This window comes from Hypanus sabinus, chromosome 7, assembly GCF_030144855.1.
Source record: "Hypanus sabinus isolate sHypSab1 chromosome 7, sHypSab1.hap1, whole genome shotgun sequence".
In the NCBI taxonomy this organism is placed as follows: Eukaryota; Metazoa; Chordata; class Chondrichthyes; order Myliobatiformes; family Dasyatidae; genus Hypanus; species Hypanus sabinus.
In genome coordinates, this window is record NC_082712.1 from 148,525,094 (window position 1) to 148,544,456 (window position 19,363).

The 19,363-nt window shown below is 38.3% G+C and overlaps 2 protein-coding genes across 2 annotated transcripts in view; one reads left to right on the top strand and one right to left on the bottom strand.

Annotated features, from left to right (window-relative positions):
* Positions 1–15,398, bottom strand: kbtbd4 (kelch repeat and BTB (POZ) domain containing 4). The gene is made up of 4 exons (XM_059975952.1): positions 15,307–15,398; positions 13,817–14,443; positions 8,686–8,792; positions 1–4,826 (listed from the first exon to the last, which is right to left on the bottom strand). The coding sequence occupies exons 2-4, from the start codon at positions 14,418–14,420 to the stop codon at positions 3,969–3,971; spliced, it is 1,569 nt and encodes a 522-aa protein (XP_059831935.1). The 5' UTR covers positions 14,421–14,443; positions 15,307–15,398; the 3' UTR covers positions 1–3,968.
* The window catches only part of ndufs3 (NADH:ubiquinone oxidoreductase core subunit S3), a 21,688-nt gene continuing 17,680 nt past the window's right edge, over positions 15,356–19,363 (top strand). Inside the window, exons 1-3 of the mRNA XM_059975953.1 lie at positions 15,356–15,504; positions 17,695–17,757; positions 18,899–18,996. Coding sequence (XP_059831936.1) covers positions 15,444–15,504; positions 17,695–17,757; positions 18,899–18,996 — 222 coding nt within the window. The 5' untranslated portion in view covers positions 15,356–15,443. The remainder of the gene's footprint in view (positions 15,505–17,694; positions 17,758–18,898; positions 18,997–19,363) is intronic.

Here is a 19,363-nt window from a genome sequence, read left to right on the forward strand (position 1 = left end):
ACTACACAAGATACAGTAGTGCTGGAGAGGGAGCAGAGAAGATTCACTAGGATGTTGCCTATGCTTGAATGTTTTAGTTATAAGGAAAAACTTAAGAGGCTAATTCTGTTTTCCCTGCAGATGGGGCTTGAGTGAGATGTATAAAATCATATGGAGTAGAGAGGGTAGACTTCAGGAACTTCTCTCCTTATTACCTTATCGAAGGTGAATATAACTAGAGGACATAGATTTTGGGTAAGGGGAAAGAGTAGATCGTTTCACCCAGAAAATACGTGAATGCGCTGCTGGAGAGAGTGTTAGAAGCAGAGTTGCCAATTATCCAGATGAGCACCTCAATTATCTAGGCATACAGTTGCAAGAAAAAGTTTGAACCCTTTGCAATTACCTGTTTTTCTGCATTAATTACTCATAAAATGTGGTTTGATCTTTACCTAAGTCACAATAATAGACAATTTGCCTAAACTAATAACATACAAATAATTGTACTTTTCAAGGTCTTTATTGAACACAGTTTAATCATTCACGGTCTAGGCTGAAAAAACTCTGTGAACCCTTTTATTTAAAACTGGTAGAACCTCCTGTAGCAGCAATAATCTCCATCAAACATTTCCATGTAGCTGCTGATTGGACTTGCACAAGGGCGAGGAGAAATTTAGGTCATTCCTTCATATTTCAGTTCATAAATATTTCTGGGATACCCTGCATGAACAGCCCTCTTCAGGTCATGAAGATATCTCGGGCATCTCAATTGGGTTAAGGTCTGGGCTTTGACTTGGCTATTCCAAAAATTTTTTTAACCTGTTCTGTTGTTGATTTACCCTTGTGTTTCGGATCATTGTCTTGCATCATCCAACTTCTATTAAGCTTCAGGTGACAGATGACTAACCTGACATTCTCCAGTAAAGTGTATTGATACCATTTTGAATTCATTGTTCCCTCAACGAATGCAAGCTGTCCAGGCCGAGACAACAAAACAGCCCCAAACTACGATGCTCCTCCCACTACGCTTCACAGTCGGGATGAGATTTTTGTGTTAGTGTGCAGTGCCCTTTTACCTCCAAAAACAGTGGTGCGCATCTCTGCCAAAACGTTCAATTGTTGTCTCATCTGCCCACAGAACATTGTCCCAGAAGTGTTGTGGAGCATCCAGGTGATCTTTTGCAAATCTGCGACTTGTGCAATTTTTTTTGGTGAGCAACGGTTTCTCACTGGTGTCCTTCCTTGAACACCATTCTTGTTCATTGTTTTTCTTATAATGGACACATGAACAGAGACTTCAGCAAGTCCTAGAGATTTTTGACTTTGTGTGTCTTTTTTATAGGGCAGGACATCTCTTCAACCCACACCACCAATCTCATGCTGCTATGCTAACAAGGTTAAATAAAGAGATCATTATCATACAGGCAATTATTATCACTCCAAGCCAATTCCAAAGATATTCAAGAACAATTTAAAGATTTCTCCAAGCTGCTCTGCCTGAGCCATAATGCTATTTGTCATTTTCCCACAGAAATGTTGCTGACATTGAAAACAAGGTTAACTGATGATTGAAAGCTATGTTACTCTACTGCACTGCTTAAGTTTGGTAACTTGAGTAATATAGTTTGGCCTCATGGCAGTAGAGGAGGCCACAGAGGGACACGTAAGAATGGGAATGAGAATTGAAATTGGCAGCCACTGGGTGACTTAAGAGTTACTCCAGCATTGTGTGTATTGCTCTCAAAACGTTAAACATTATTTTATAATTATTAAGTGCTGGAATGAATGCACTGTGTGAAATTGGAAAGCAATTGTAACTTTACAAAAGTTACATAAATACTATTTCCTGAAAAGTAATTTTCCCAATATTTAGCTAGGGGAAATTCTTCACACGTGGAAACCAATGTCGTGTTTTCAGTTGTTTCTAAGGTAAGAAATTGAAAGCCCTGAACAGATCCTGATGGGTCGCCTTATGGGTACGGTATGGGAAGAGAAATAATTACAATATGTTCTGTAGATATGACTGAATAAATTAGAATGGGATAAGGAGATAGTAGTTTCATTTGGCTGGACAATACGATGAGAAATTGGAAGGCAATGATCCTAAATGTGGGAAGAGAATTTATATAGGGGAACCTTTCTCTGGCTGTAAAACTCTTTAAGGATGTCAATAAAGTATATCTGAAGTAAAACTAGTGTAATGAAAATTAATCAACTGTAATTGTGTTCCATCACAAGAAGTGCTTGTGATTCACAGTGATGACATTGCTGATCCATCTTTCTAGAACTCTGTTTGTTCCTGGAACTGGAATGATGTTGGCAAGGGTGTATGTTTCGCCTGTGTCCAGCTAGCTGTCTGAGAACTGATCGTTTACAATGAATCAGAGTAAGACAGACCAATAAGAACATTTGTGAACAAAATGGGGTTTATATCAATTCAGTAACCATTTTATTTTCATATGCTAATACTTTTGCAATGGAGTTGATAAAAATACCATTAATTCATCAACAAGATGGAGATTCATATGCTTGCTCCATAGGGCTTTCGAGTCCAGAAGTCAGACCAAGAGAGGACTGAAACTGCCTTTCTGAAAAGTTGAGAACCAATTATGTACTCTCATAACATACTGTATGAACTATACAAACGATATTGAATTGTTTTCTTCTTTAATTTTCATTTTATTAAAAATTTAACAAGTTATTTTAAACAAAATGCTTTGATGCGAATACCCTTTCTATGCAGAGAACAAAACAAATCTAAAGGTTAAAGGCCGCATCAAAATCTTCATCTTGCTTATTTCACTGCTAGTGGGGTCAAGAACAAGTCTTCCAACTTGTCAAGGGCAGTTCAAATACGTTTTTGTAGTAAAGTAGTATGTGTAATAAATCTATCTTGCAGTTATAAAATAATGCAAAGGCATGGTGTCTATTTGCTCTTAATATAAATGGGTAACGAATAACTGTCCAGAAGTATTCTATTGATATCAAACGTTACTAATTTGTATAATGAAAGTACTGGAATGTAGATATAACTGCCTCCTTTTAGAGACTGAACAAATTTGAATCTTCTACTGCTAGCATTTTCATCTCTTGGAACTCTAGCAAAGCTAACTTATAACAGCAATTCAGCTCCTACAATAATTTTGTTAACCACTTTTCTTGACCCCATCTTACTCTGTGTTATGCTCTACTCCAAGACAGGAAGTGGATAGATACTTTCTTTGAAATTTCTGTTAAAAAAATCCATTAGATAAGTATTCCTGGTAAAAATGAGAAACTTTCAGGGGTTGGTACATTAGATGCAAACTATCATACAATTACTTAATGCTGAAGGGCACTATTCCACAAGATCACCTTTAGTAATATATTTATGAAAAATCATAATGTATATAAACTCTTAGGATGTATAGTTACTTTTTTATTTTATTAATTATTATCCACATACAGGGCTATAAGAAAACCTCTCCTGCAACATGTTTAAACCAATAACAAAGCATTTGTTACAACACATATTCCTTGTGGTTAATTTTTTTTCATAATTACTGACATTACATTAGTACAAAGTCATGTACTTTATTGAAAATATTTTATGTAAGTATTATTCATTAGTATAACACTTATTTTGATTTATGCTTTTTTTGCTTATATAGTTCTCAGTCTAGAATAGAACATGACAATAATTTTGACATTGTTTAGGTCAATTAATGTCTTAGAAAACAAACATAGTACTGAAATTTTGTTGTCATCTGCAGAAGTTTAAAAAAATAACTTTGTGCACCCAACAATTTAAACCCTAAAAACTGCAGTTAAATTCTATATTGGCCTGATATACACAGAAATTGTTGATCACTGTCAGTTTTTGAAAAAAGATAATATATTTGTAGTTTGACTGAATTACTGTATTAAATTGTGACAGCCAATCTTCATAAATTTTCACAATGTAAAACTGTCCTGAACTTTTTACTGCAGTTTACTGTACTTCGTTAGAATCACGCCAAAACAAATTGCCAATTTGTCAGCAATATCTCAATTCCACTTATCACTGATACTACAGACGTGGCTGGGTTCAGTTTTAATGTTTTGGCATCACCCTTTTTACACTTATCTCTGAAAACATAAATACACCCATTGCAGCTGGCAATCTTCCACAGGGAGGGCACACGGCTCCAAACCTCTGGGAAGCGCAGTCTGGTGAAACTGTCAAGCAGTGGATTGTAACATACCAAAGAATCTCCCTCAGCTACTATAAAAATCAGGTCCTTGTGAATAGCAGCATGCATACGGCCTGCAAAAGGGAGGAGATATGACTTTAACTGGCATGTCCTGGAACGTGTGTCAAAACACTGAATGAGACGAGATGGTTTGGTAAAGAAGTCCAGGTCATTCTCTTCCCCACCCAGTAGATAGATAGTTCCATTAAGGTTAACACCAGCAGCACAAGACACTGCAGTCTCCAGCTGATTAGTTTCAACCCACACATTATCACAGACCACATAATAAATGACAGCACTGGAAAGCGTATCCTGAAGGGTTTTCCCACCCAATGAATAAATGGCATCTTCACTTGGGACGGATACAAGCGTGTGCTGAAGACGATCTCTCGGCAGTGATGCGCATTGTTCCCAGTCCATTGTCTCCATGTTGCACTTCCACATCCGTCGTGGGATGGGGCCACCTACAACATACAGGTCACTTCCATGCTTGCATGCAGCAGTAATCTGCTGGCGTAATCGATTTTGCCCACTGACACTGATAGCATCATCATCACAGTGCAAAGAAACTGCCAGTGAGTGTGTCCGGGTGTCTTCTTTTCCAATCAGGTAAATATGAACAATTTCACCAATTTCCTGTTTGAAAATAAGAAAATAGTAATATAAATGTAATGTTTTGCTATTTCTTTAACAAGCTTAAATAAATATAATGCAGAAAGAGCTATTATTAAGTTGACTTCTGCACCTTATGTTTAGGCAAACGACTGGTCTATCTTGCTAAATCATTTTTCTGTTTATCAGTAAAAACAATTTATTCTGAAGTTACTATGAAGCTAAAATATCTCTTTATCTGAAGCCCCTTTTTCATACATGATTTGCAAATGCAGAGATCGATGAAGAATAACACTTGTACCAGTCTCATGGCACATAACAAAGGTCTACCAAAAAATTGGAATATCTACAAATTCCAATGTTATTGTTAGTTACACTTAATAAATGTTATACTGTACATTATAATTTACTGCTCAAAGGAATTAATGTTATGATCTTTTATTGGGTTGTAAAATGAATACAACTCTAATTGTTAAAATTTGGAATAACTGGATTGGTGTATATAGTAATTACTGTGAGAGTGTGATACTCATTAGATCACTGGCATCAAGTTACATTTAAACATGCTCAAACTTCAACTTTTAGGAGACTAGTATTTAAACTTGAGGAAGTGACAGCTAATATAACTTGTTCTACAAATACTCCGCTGAATTGTCTATGTGCTGCACCTTTATCGCTTAGATTGCACTATAAGGTTCAGTCACATATACTGTTATATTTCCATTTACTAAGATGACAACATGTAATAATCTTTCATAAAGTGAGGTGGGGAAAAGGCAAAAAAAAAATCAAAGTTCAAAGCTTGTGGTTGCAAACATTTAAGACTATAGTTTTAATGATTTTAAGATGTGAGTGATGTAACCAAGGTGGAATTTATTACCATTTTTAGTTGTCCCTAGTTGAAAGTCTTAGAGATTTGTATCCCAAAGTTTAGGCAAAGAATTCCATGTTGTTGATCAAATAGCAAGTACAGAACAAAAAAAAAGTATCCAAATGGTGTTATGTAGTCAGAGTCATACAGTACGGAAACAGGCCCTTCAGCCTGTTCTCATGGTAGGGTTGTCCAGCAAGCTCGTCCCATCTGCCCGTGTTTGGTCCATAGCCCTCTAAACATCTCCTATCCAAATATTTATGCAGACATATTGTTATGCAACCAGCAGGAAAATATAGAAATAATGGTAAGTTAGAGTACTGTTGATCTTGTGGTCAACAGTAGTGGTGACAGACAGAAAAGGTGCTATCAACATAATTTGAATTATTCTAATTCAAGGTTTAGATCATACAAGATGCAGGTTAAAAACCACCAATCCGAGAAGCTCACTTTTCTTACATTTCTTGGAGACAGGCCATCAGGCCTGCTTAGCTCTTGGAGTAGATCTATCAGTCTCATTTCCTCTCCTCTCCCTACAAACTACCTTTTTCCACACACCCATCAATCTCCTGCCACCCACCCAATTTATAAACTCTAACCTCCATGGTGTTCTTTTATCACAGTTGCTAAAAGATGGATTTCCATGACATTCCTAATTTGAACATCATGGTGGAAATTAACTTGAGCACTTCTCTGGCATCTTTTCCATGTTAATAAGATTAGATAAATTAGTCTTTACTTTCAAGCTGAACTCCCTCTCACAAATCAGGGTAATTTAGTGATTGTTGAGGTTTTGAAGGCAATATAGGATGAGCCTGTTGGTATACCTAAGGTACTTATTAACACATGTACATACATTACATGCCACTTAAGAGTCATACAACATGGAAACAGGTCCTTCGCCTCAACATCCATGCTGACTAAGATGCCTGTTTCCCTACTTAGTCAGATATTGCTTGGTAGAATTACTAGCAAGCAGCTGTGCCCTGATCTCCTATTAGATTTAAATAAAGCCAAAAAATGCTGATGAAGGTCATTGGCCTGAAACTATATCTTTCTTTCCATAGATGTTGACTAACCTTTAGAATGTGTCTGTCACTTTCGGCTATTATTTCAAATTTCCAGCATCTATGTCTTTTTATAATTTTCAAGCTTTTAAATTTGATGTCCAGGATCCCAAAATATTTGAAATGTAATAGATTATTACAATTAGGAGTCCTCATGCACGATTCCCTAAAGGTTAAATTGCAAGTTGAGTCTGTGGAAGGCAAGTGCAACGTTCGCATTCATTTTGAGGACTAGAATATAAAAACAAGAATGTAATACTGTAAATCATTGACTGATTTGTCAGATGAAGAGCGTTTGACGGCTCTGGGCCAGTATCCATTAGAATTCAGAAGAATGAGGAGTGACCTAATTGAAACCTATCGAATAGTTAAAGGTGTTGATAGAGTGGGCGTGGAGAGGATGTTTCCTATAGTGGAGGAGTCTATGATGAGATAGTAAGCCTCAGAGTAGAGGGGCGACCTTTTAGAATGGAGATGAGAAGGAATTTCTTTAGCCAGCAAGTGGTGAATCTGGCATTCATTGCCACAGGCAGCTGTGGAAGCCAAGTCTTTATGTATATTTAAGGCTGATAGAGTCTTGACTGGTCAAGGCATGAAGGGATACAGGGAGAAGGCAGGAGATTGGGGCTGAGGGGAAAACTGGTTCAGCCATGATGAAATGGCAAGCAGACTTCATGGGCCAAATGACCAAATTCTGCTCCTATACCCTACGGTCTTTGCTTGTCACATGTATGTTGAAACACCCAGTGAAATGCATTGTTTGTGTCAACATCCACCACAGTCTGAGATGTGTTAGGGGCAGCCCACAAGAGCCACCATGTTTCCAGCACATTGCATGCCCACAACTTACCAATCCTAACCTGCACTTCTTTGGAATGTGCGTGAAAACTGGAGCACCCGGAAGAAATCCACGTAGTCATGCGGAGAACACATGAACTTCTTTTAGACAGTGGCGGGAAATGAACCCTGATCATACAGCTGGTGTTACGTTAACTGCTACGTTACCGTGCCACCCACTGAAAAACAAAATTATCCTTCTCGTTCCTATTTCTGCTCTTAGGGTAACATTCACAGGTATGCAAATCAGTTAATCTAAAATTCAACTCTGGAATTTAAGTTATCTCACATTATGTAATTGTGATGGTTTGAATTGATACATTTACATTTGACAAGTGTATTTACACCTTGAAAATAACATCATAAGGAAATTCAGGAAACAACCATTCAGCTCATCAGGACAATGCTGATTCCCAACATGGAAATCCCGCCAGTCTCAGCTTCTTTTCCTGCTACTGTGCAATTTATTATGTATCATGTGCCCATCCATTTTGTTTTGATTTTATCTGCTACTTAGCTACACTAAGGGGTAATTGACAGTATTCTGTTAACTAAGCAGGATGTCTTTGGAACATAGAAGGCAATTGGAAACATAAGAACATAAGAAATAGGAGCAGGAGTAGGCCATCCGGCCCGCCATTCAATAAGATCATGGCTGATCCGTCTGTAAACTCAGCTCCATTTACCTGCCTTTTCCCCATAACCCTTAATTCCCCTATGTAAAAATCTATTTAACTGTATCTTAAATATACTTAGTGAAGAAGTCTTGACTGCTTCTTTGGGCTAAGAATTCCACAGATTCACCACTCTCTGGGAAAAAGTTTCTCTTCATCTCCGTCCTAAACCTTCTCCACTGAATCTTGAGGAAATGTCCCCTAGTTCTAGTCTCACCTACCAATGGAAACAACTTTCCTACTTCTATCTTATCTATCCCTTTCAAAATTTTGCATGCAAATTTCACACGGATCTCACCCAAGGTCAGGACAGAATTCAGGTCCCTGGAGCTCTGGAATTCATCTTGAATTTTGTACTAATAGAAAATATTAATTACAGGAAATTTTAGTTTTGCTGTTGGAATATTTACAATGATTAGTTTAATAAACAGTACCTTTAAACTGGATACCAGGTTCTCAAAGTATTGTGCTCGTTCTTCTTTGTCATGACCAATCCAGGTTTCTATTGCTTTGGCTGGTTTCTGAGAGCGGGGAACACCATCTACATTGTCACAGAAAAAAGAATGTTATTTGTTTTATTTTGCTCCTATTATGTATCTATGTATTGGAATCTAGATTGTGGTTGACTTTTAGTCACTTTTGGCCTGTTTATTCTTGTAGAGTGTTCCAATTTACATTGAAGACACGCCTCAATTTAGGCTTAACTCGGATACTTAAATTGGAGTTAAATGATACAGTCAAGACCTGAATGTGATTATGTTATGTCAATTAGAAGTCCTCTCACTCTTTCTTAATCTGCCACATGCATGTAGACATTTGCCACACTAAGGGAATGCTCTGAGGGTTGGCACATATTCCTCATTATCATGTGAGTTTATCCACCATGTATTGATTCCTCTCTGACCTTTTCACCCTCTCCTTTGAAGGAGGTTGTCCTTCTAAAGAGGAAGCTATTCAAAAGTAACCCGGTTACTATCAGCTTCTCATGTTAAATAGATCTAGCTATGAACATAGATAGGGTCTACTACCAATAACAGTTCCTTATCCATGCTTGCCTGATTTTGTGGGAAAAGAAAATTATCCTACTACTTTATATTTCTGCTATTGAGAAAATAAACTAAGTTAATGGAAGAAATTTATTGATATTATTTGTACATCCTCAATTTGATGATTTTTGTTGGTGAGGAAATAAAATAGTTTAATATAAAAGCATATAAATACTAACTTATTAGTATTAGTTTTGCAAATTATATTTCCATGAAAACATGATTATGCTTTCATAGATTACATGGTGGGTCTATTTCTTTGATAAATGGGGGCAGAAGCTGCCCCCCCCCCCCCCCCCGTTTCTTACAAGATATTTGCTCTTTGTTTAGTAAAGTAGTAGTATCGCCTCTACTAAAGAGAGAAGATGAACTCTTGGTTCAGAATTGGGCTTAATATCACTGGCATATATCATGAAACATGTTGTTTTGTGGCAGCAGTAGATTGCAATACATAATTATTTAAAAAAAACTACAAATTACAATCAGCCATGAACAACCTCTCAAAGCGCTTCATCACAGAAGATATGAGTACAACTGGGCGACAGTTAATGAGATAGCTCACCCTGCTCTTCTTGAACCCTAGTATGATTGTTGCCCTTTTGAAGCATTTGGGAACCTCCAATTGCAGCAACAACAGAGTGAAGATGTCCTTGAATACTGCCTGTTAGTTGGCACGGGTTTTCAGTGCCCTACTGGATACACCATTAGGGCCTGGCGCCTTGTGAGGATTCACCCTCTTGAAAGTTGTTCTGATGTTGGGCTCCGAGACAGAGATCACAGGGTTACCAGGTGCTGCAGGGATTTGCACAGGTGTTGTTTTATTCTCCCTTTCAAAGTGTGCATAAGATGTGTTGTGCTTATCTGGGAGTGAAGCATGACAGCCATTGATGATGTTAGATTTTACCTTGTAGCAAAGCTGCTGGAGCTGATATGCATCTGAATCCATCTCTAACTTGAATTAGAATTGTTTTTCTTGCCCTTAAAATAACCTTCTGTAGGTCATACCTCGACTTCTTGTATAGTTCTGGGTCACCTGTCTTGAATGCCACAGACCTACCTCTCAGCAGACTATGAATCTCCTGGTTCTTCCATGGCTTTTGGTTTGGTATTGTCAGGTATTTTCTTGAATGCACACACTCATCCACAAGGTCTTGATGAAGTGGGTGATAACCATGGCCTATTCATTCTGAACATTGTACAGTCTACTGACTCAAAAGGAGTCCTGTAAGCACTCCTCTGCCTTCCCTGATTGTACCTTCTTGGTCCTCACCACTGGTGCTGCAGTGCCTAGGAACAGAAGCACAGCCAGGTGACTGGACTTTCCTAATTGTGTGTGTGGGATGGCACTTTAAGCATTCTTGATGGTGGTATAACAGTAGTCAAGAGTGTTGGCTCCTCTGATTCCACAGGTGATATGTTGGTGGTAGTTGTTCAGCGACTTCTTCAAGCTGGCCTGGTTGAAATTCCCTGCAATAATTGGGAATGCATCCGGGTGCACTGTTTTGTGACTACAAACTGCGGTGCTCAGCTCTTCCAGAACCTATATGATGCTGCCTTGTGGTGAAATGTACACTGCTACCAAGATGATGGTGGAAAACTCCCTTGGCGGATAAAATGGACAAGACATTAGATGCTCAAGGTTGGATGAGCCGGATTGAGACAAACCTTTGCATCATGAATTAATCATGAAGCATACTCCAGCTCCTCTAACTTTAAAGGATTGAACTGTCCTGCCTTTGCGGAGACTGGTGAAGCTTTCAGGCTGCTGCCCTGCATCCAAAATGGTAGGTGGGAACCATGTTCCATAAAGCAAACATTTTATTCAAACTCAAAATATTTGACATATTTATTCCATCACTATCAGTCATTTATTATTAATCATCATACCAACAATGATGAGGAGAAATTTATTTTGCAGTATGTTGCATATCTGTGAAATTCATTGCCATAAATGGCTGTGGAGGCCAAGTCATTGGGTATATTTAAAATGGAGGTTGATAAGTGCATCATTAGTAAGGATGTCAAAGGGTACAGGGAGAAGGCAAGAGAATAAGGTTGAGAAGAAAAATATATTACCCATGATGGAATACAGGAGCACACTTGATGGGGCAAAGGGCCTAATTCTTCTCCTATGTATTACGATCTTAATTGGCTCTGTTTACTGGTGTTCAATCTGGTTAATCTTAATACAATGGTAATTACTGAGTTTACTATACAGTGCTAAATGATGTATGGTCAATTATTGTACTTGTTAAATAACCCTTTCTTATCAACAGGCCATTAGTAATTTTTTTTGGCAAAATGAAACATGCAGATTGTGAACGTATTCTACTTAAATGAAGGTAATTCCTTCAATTGACGTCTTCCCAATGATAAGGCTGAATTATTTAGATAGTATATAGATTACCAAGGTAGTAGAAAAGGACAGCATTCAGGTTAACTAGTTTACAAAGTGACTTCAAGTCCTTGGAGAATGTACAGAGAACTTCATCACAATGAGCAAGTACAATTACTTACTTGGAGAGACAAGTTACATAATGAAAGTTCTTGGAGTGATGAGGTTACAGAATGATTTTAAAAAGGTATTCAAAATCACCTGCAGTTTTAATACAGCAATGTACAGCATGCCATTTCTATTGACATGTTGATAGCCAGTGGATATCAGCAAAACTGGGAAATGATAAGACTTCTCTTTGTCTGAACTAAGTTGTTATTATCTAAAATGCATCGTCTTAAAAGTGATAAAATCAAATTTAGCAGTAACTTTCAGGTGGGAATTGTGTAGATAATTGAAAAGAAAATATTTGAACAATTGGGTGGGGGGGGGGGGGGAAGGAGGAGGCAGGGTGAAACAAAAACAGGAAACTGAGCTCCAAAAATCCACACAGCTATGACCAAATGAATGCCTCCTTCTGTACTCATTACTCTAGGAACAACTCATTTGGTAAAAATGGTAGGTTTATTTTACATTAATGGAAATTCCTCCAAAAGGTAAAATTTTCATTTTCATGCTAATGGATTTAATTAAGTTTTATTTGGCCTAATTTTCCCGAAAGATGTTCGTTGTTTCAAGTTTGGTATGCGCATTAAAGTGTGCACAAATTTCCTTGTAGCATATCTTTAGCAAGTGCATTCCAACAGTAAATGATTGCTTCTGGAGTGCAGCAGTGGAGAACCAATTTCTGGAAGGGCTAATTAATATACAGTCAGCCCTCCTTATCCATGAATTCCGCACGTGCAAATTCAACCAACCGTAAATTGTGAAAACCCAGAAGTACTCTTCCAGTACCTGTTGTTCGAGCATGTGCAGACTTCTTTTTCTTATCATTCCCTAAACAATGCAGTATAACAAACATTCTACATAGCACTTACATTGTATTAGGTATTATAAGTAATCTAGAGATGATTTAAAGTATATGGGAGGATGTGTGTGGGTTATCATGGATTGGGATAAAAAAAATCTTAAGTTCTCTTACTAAGTAAGTCGGAACAGGTACATCTGGTATTATTTAGCGTCAGTTAGTCAAACGTTTGTCTCAGTATATAGTATCTATTTTACCTTTCTATGCATATAAAACACTATTTCAATTGTGTTCGTGATTATTTTCGCAAACAGAAACACTGCAGATTCAGAGCTGCAGCACCCAGTCCTAATGTCCACAGAACTGAGGCAGGTTAAATAAGGTCTGGGGTTTTGCTGGGTCCTAAGGTCCACCACATTGAGACAGGTTGAATAAGGGACTTGAGCATCCGTGAATTTTGGTATCAGTGAGTATCCCGGATCCAATCCCCCGCGGATAAGGAGGGCCAACTGTATTTCATTAAGTTTTCTTGAATTTAAGGGTTTAAAATTTTATATTATAGATATAATTTTAGAAATAGAATATTTAATATTTAATTTTAATATAATACACAATGAAAGTTTATTTTCAGTTAAATTCATTGAATATTTATGAATATCATTCACACACATTCAAACTCTGACAATTTGGGCAGCTGGTAAATTAGGGAAATAGAAGGCAAATCATTGCCTGGGGTGGGGATAGGGTTTGCAATTCATGACTGGAAGGTTGGATCAGACTGAAATTGTCTTTGGAAACCAAGGTGCCATAAATGCACTAGAAAATAAGCTCTAAATAAGCATGGATTTAGCATTTAACAAAATGTCAAACAAGGATGACTCACTGCTCCCAGGAATTACAGTGTCATTTTTATGTGAGTAGAATGTACCCTGTTTCTATAGCCTAAGGTTTAGGTTCTGGGCTTCTTCCATGACCAAAATAACAAAGTGCATATTAATGTAATTGCTGTAGAGAAAACAAAAAAATGTTTTATTTTTTTCTGAAAAGAGAATGCAATTATTTTCTACAACAAACATGTAATCTTAAAAAGTATAAACATCTTAGCTAAGATTTTGGATACCACATTGATATTTCCCCCCATTAGTTTTCCTTGAACTTTTAAAATTTAAAAATGTTATTCTCCCCATAAAGTTAAATAGGAATAGATAAACACAAACCTTTAATGATGTCTGTGAATAATCTTATTGGTAGTTTCACAAAGTCCTCTGTTTTGTGAAGCTGAGACAGATGTGTTTTTGCACACTGTTTTGCTGCTGTATACAGTTTCTGATCACTATGCTGATCAGCCAAACACATGACTTGTAAACAGTTCCTGATATCAACTGTCCGGGCCAAAAACCGAGAGCACTCTTCAAAAAGTGAGGTCAATTGGTACATATCTGCCACCTCATATGTTTCCTGGAGGTCTTCTACTCTTAGTTTTACAGTTCCCCGGTAGATGTAGTCCACTAGGAGCTGGAAAACACTTGCATTCACATCTTTTAATTCTATCACATCATTATGAGCTTCCTTTAAATTAGAGGTGAACATGGAGCGGAAAAAGCAGCTCTGAGCGGAAAGAACTAGCCTGTGGAGCTGGAATTTTTTACCTTCCACAGAAATGGTAACATCTGCAAACAACCTGTCTTCAAGGCACAGATCCATTATGCTCTGAGCAACTCGTACAGAGTGTAATCTGTCTGTGAAGGTATAGCTCATGAAGTAACTCTCTTCGGTTGAACCAGAAATGGTTGCACCTCCTGCATCACAAGCTGGCTCCATAATCACACTGGTACAATCAGGTCCTATGGGAATAAAATACACCAGACTATTAAATAAACTATGTTGTAAAATATTCCTATGTTATTTTACAGTAAGCATCTTCTGATAATCTGTTTTCCAACAAGATGAAGACTCTGTAACATAAATTCAGTATCGTGAGCAACAAAATGGCTTATAATTTTTGATACGTGCCAGAGAAAATCTGCAGATGCTGGAAGTCCAAGCAACACACACAAATTGCTGGAGGAACTCAGCAGGCCTAGCAGCATCTGTGGAAAGAAAAGTACAGTCGACGTTTCGGGCCAAGACTCCTCATTTTTTTTTCTCCAGTTCTGTCGAAGGGTCTCGGCCCAAAACATCGACTGTACTTTTTTTTCCCATAGATGCTGCCTGGCCTGGTGAGTTCCTCCAGCATTTTGTGTGTGTTGTTTATTACTTTTGTGATGGTCAAAAAGAGATACTCCTAATCCCATTTAACTCCAGAAGTTAGTAATTTCCCATTTTATCTCTTCCTTCTTTCAACATTGCTATCCTCCAATTTTAAACAGTAAGCCATTTCGCTTTTTCAAGTTAATACTACATTTTACACTCAACTTATTGCAATAAACTTGTGACCCCCCCCCCCCCCCCCAATTCGTTTCACGTTATTGACGAGTATCAGCAGTAGATTTTAGTACAGAACCCGGGCCTGTGAGCGGCTTGAGGGGCAACAGCCGAAGAGGGAGGGAGCCTATGGGGCAGAGCGACAACAAACAGACTATCAGGGGTTTCTGATGGAGAAGAAAACCCCAACTACGTCCAAAATCCACTCATACTCAAAGAATGGAGCCAAGCCTTTCATAGCCGGTACTAACTTAGCTAATTCAAGCTAAATGACCGTCTTTACCTTATTTGTCACCAGTCCGCCAGAAGCACCGTCTCCAATTCCCCGTCGAACGGAGGGGGAAGAGTCCGAGTGGGTGCACTGCTCGAGCAGCCGGAAGGATTTACAGACGGACGGCAGCTGCTTCCGTTTCCATTGCCATGGCGGCCAGGCTTGTGAATTTGGCCTGCGCTGGACTGCGAAGAAACGTCCGAAACTTAGGTGAGGAGGGGTTGGCAGGTCTGCAGAGGGAGAGGCCAGGCCAGGACAGGGAGTGTCTTGTTGGGCCCGAATGCCGGGCAGGACGGGAGTGAGCTGAGGTGGCCATGCCTGTCATTGTGCCGCCGTTTGACCTTCTCCCTGTGACACAGCTGGACGGTTGCTCCAGAGCCGGGTGAGGATCCAGGGGACTGGAAAGGTGCTTCGGACAGGGCTTGAGTTAGTTCAGGTACGGTTAATGAGGGGACCGTACCTAGAACAGTGATGGAAATAATTCAGGATCCTCATTATTGATGGAGGATGTAGATACGTGAGAGGACCGCAAAATCTCCCTGTAGCAGGAATACACATTTGAACAAAGTTATGGCTTCATGCCTCCAACTGGCTTTTGATATAATGGCGGGTGTGTAGAGGGTGGTAAGATTAGAGATTGTATGTTAGCAAGAAACCAATGGTCTCTGGAGGAAGGGAAAGCATAATGATGTGGGAAACTAAATTTCGTGAAATTAGGCTTTGTTTTAAAATAAGTACGAATGAAATTACTACAAGGAATGGAAGTATTGTCTTGAGTTCCCTTATTGAATTACATATGTGACGTAATGGTTCTTTTGCAAGGGAGTTAGAATTTATCTTTACAGAAATATTTTTAAGGGTGTTGTGTACAACTTTGAACCCCTTATTTAAGAAAGGGTATGGTTCCATTCTAGCCAGTCCAGAAGAGATGTGCTCTACTAATTCGTGGGATCTATCACAGCTATAAAAAATACATCTGTATTCTCTGTAGTTTGTAAATATGAACAATGATCTTTTTGAGATATGTAAAGAACCAGTGGATTATGACAAAGGTGATTTTGAAGGAGAGCCTTGATAAAGGGTACAAGGTAAACTAAGGTGTATAGGAATTTCTTCTTGCAGAGGGTGTTTAGTTTCTGGAATTCTCTTCTCCCCTCTCCCTGCAGAGAACTATACCACCAGAGTTATGGAACGAAGACATATTTGAAAGATATTGTGGATCAGGGTCAAACCTAGGCTTGATTAGCCATGATGATAACGACTGGAGGGGGAAGGCTTGAGAGGCCATCCTACTTATACTCCTACTTCTACCCACTTGTGTTCTTTCCTACATACCCGCCCACTATTCTTTGCTTTTTAGCATTCAGAACACACTGCTTTTATAATTCTAGTAATGCACGCAAATACTGGTGGAACTCAGCAGGCCAGGCAGCATCTATGGAAAAGAGTAAACAGTCGATGTTTCAGCCTGAGACTCTTCATCGAGATCTGAAGAAGGCTCAAAACGTTGACTGTTTATTCTTTTCCATAGATGGTGCCTGGCCTGTTGAGTTCCTCCAGCAATTTGTGTGCGTTACTGTGATTTCCAGCATCTACATACTTTCTCATGTTTTGAAATTTGTAGGTGTTTCAGGCTGTAGTTCTCTAAATTGAACTCCATTTACCATTATTTTGTTTTATTCCTCTTGTTCTTAATTATGCTCTACCATGCCACCTAATTGGTTGGAACTACGGTGACTACTTCATCTAAATTATTGATAAATATGGTGAAAAGCTGAACCCCTATAGTGGATACTGTGCTCATTTACTGTATCAGTACTCATATTCTACTATGTAGAATGCATGGTATTTTATTTCCTTTCGTATCTATATGTTACCTTCTACCCGGTTACCCAAGCACGTCAAGAGGCTGTTGAGAACTTTCATTATTGCTAATACTCATTGTATTTCTGAAGGATGCTGAGGCAAGTCTCTTGTTTCTGGCATAATACGATGAAGTTATTTCTATCTAGCTGTTCAGAAATAAAACAAGAAACCTCCCCTTCTGAAATGTTTGGGTTCCTCATTACTCCAGGAGAGTGCCAGTGTAGATTATGGAAATATAATGTGATCCTGGGCTCAGCTTCTGTCTTGAATGTACCAAGATTGATGATTCTGTGGTTTAAGTTAGTTAGTGTAAGAGTTAGACATCCACAGTATTTGCTGAGTGTTACAGTTTGCTTACATTTTGAGCTTATGCTTCGTATCTTCAATTGTAAATGTTTAATCGTGATCTACCTTTATTAAGTGTGTTTTTTAATCCATATCACAATTTCATTTTATAAAAAATATGAGTTCAGCTTTTAAAAGTTACTTTGATACAACTGATATGTGAAAGCCTTGGTCATGTTTTCATTTTAGCCTTTGGCTGGAGCACTTCAGTATCACAAGCCAGGTTCGAGGGATCCACTCCTGAGACTCGTCGTAAGTAACCGGAAATATTTTAATTATATTTTAGTTTTAGTATGCAAATCCAGATGAAAATTTTAGTAAGTAAACCCTTTTATAGGGAAATCATTACTAGAGAGGGACATGCACATACACGAAATACTGGTATATGTAATGAAGGATATTTTTTTATTAGCAGGTGCTTGGGGGTGGAATTGGGTACTTATGTTAACTAAGCAATAAAATATGCAAGGTAATTGTTCTTCTTGCTTGCATTTTGAGATGAAAGCAGTTTTGGCATTAACTTGGCTTTGCAAAGCTGCTGATGAGCTGTTTTGCCCACTCCACTGAAGTCCATATGTTGAGAATACTTGTGCAATGTATGAACCTTTGTGGGGAATATAGAAGGAATTTTATTCTCTATGTATTTGCTACCTTTGCCCTTCTGGTGATGAAGGTCTCTGGTTTGACAAGAGCTGCTGGTTCAGTTTTGGCAGGTTGCTGCTTTGTGAATTGTAGATAGTTCATGGACTGAATGGTTAAGCCAATGGATGGGTTGCCTGTAATACAGACAGACATACTTTATTGATCCCGAGGGAAATTGGGTTTTGTTACAGCCGCATCAACCAAGAAGAGTGAAGAAATATAGCAATATAAACAATATAAAACCATATATAATTAAATAATGTTAACTGTGCCAAGTGGAAATAAGTCCAGGACCAGCCTATTGGCTCAGGGTGTTTGACACTCCGAGTGAGGAGTTGTAAAGTTTGATGGCCATAGGAAAGACTTCCTATGACGCTCAGTGTTACATCTCAGTGGAATGAGTCTCTGGCTGAATGTACTCCTGTGCCTAACCAGTACATTATGGAGTGGATGGGCGTCATTGTCCAAGATGGCATGCAACTTGGACAGCATCCTCTTTTCAGAATAACCTTCCATTACACTCCTGCCTTTTGTCTTGGAAAGGATTTGGGGGACTAATACAGGTGCAGACTAATCCAATTCTACCTTAATCCAATTGCACCAGCATTAGTTAATCTGTAGATTTGAAAACAATCCATTAAGTCAGCTTGATATTCACCGAGAGATATACCAGGAAGTCTAAATGTTATTAATGTGAAGAAACATGATAAGCGTTCCATGCTTGTAGTATACCAGGCATTTTACTTTGCAGCTACTGTCCGGCCAAGGAATGAACTGCAGCACAACCAACTATCCCAATTTGGTGAATATGTTGCTGAAATTCTTCCCAAATATATCCAACAAGCGCAGGTAAGACTCTAACTTGTTGACAGAAATTGATTCATCATGTTTTTATAAGTCTGTCACTATATGGGTCAACTGTATATATAGGTGAATTTGAAATTAAACTTCCACTTCTCTAACTATTGTAAGGGTAGAAGTTCCATTAACATGTAGAGTAACAAGCAAGATCTTATTGAGGAAAGTTTATGTCATTGTGGCAATGGTGAAAATGTTATGCAAAAACGACATGCAAAGCTCTAGTCTTTTTAATTCCTCAGTTTCTTTTTTTAAATTTTGCATTTTATTGTGGTACCAGTAACTGATAATGAACAAAGTAATGCAAAATGGAAAATATATTTGTCCTGTAATATCTTCTGTCATATTTGTTAACACC

Bases quoted from the DNA above. Each gene is read 5' to 3' on its own strand.
- kbtbd4 (XM_059975952.1), bottom strand. From the start codon at position 14,420: ATGGAGCCAGCTTGTGATGCAGGAGGTGCAACCATTTCTGGTTCAACC. The intron at 8,793-13,816 runs GTTTGTGTTTAT...GTGACAATGTAG, and splicing joins ATTCACAGACATCATTAAAG to ATGGTGTTCCCCGCTCTCAG. The intron at 4,827-8,685 runs GTACTGTTTATT...ATTTTCAAACAG, and splicing joins ACCTGGTATCCAGTTTAAAG to GAAATTGGTGAAATTGTTCA.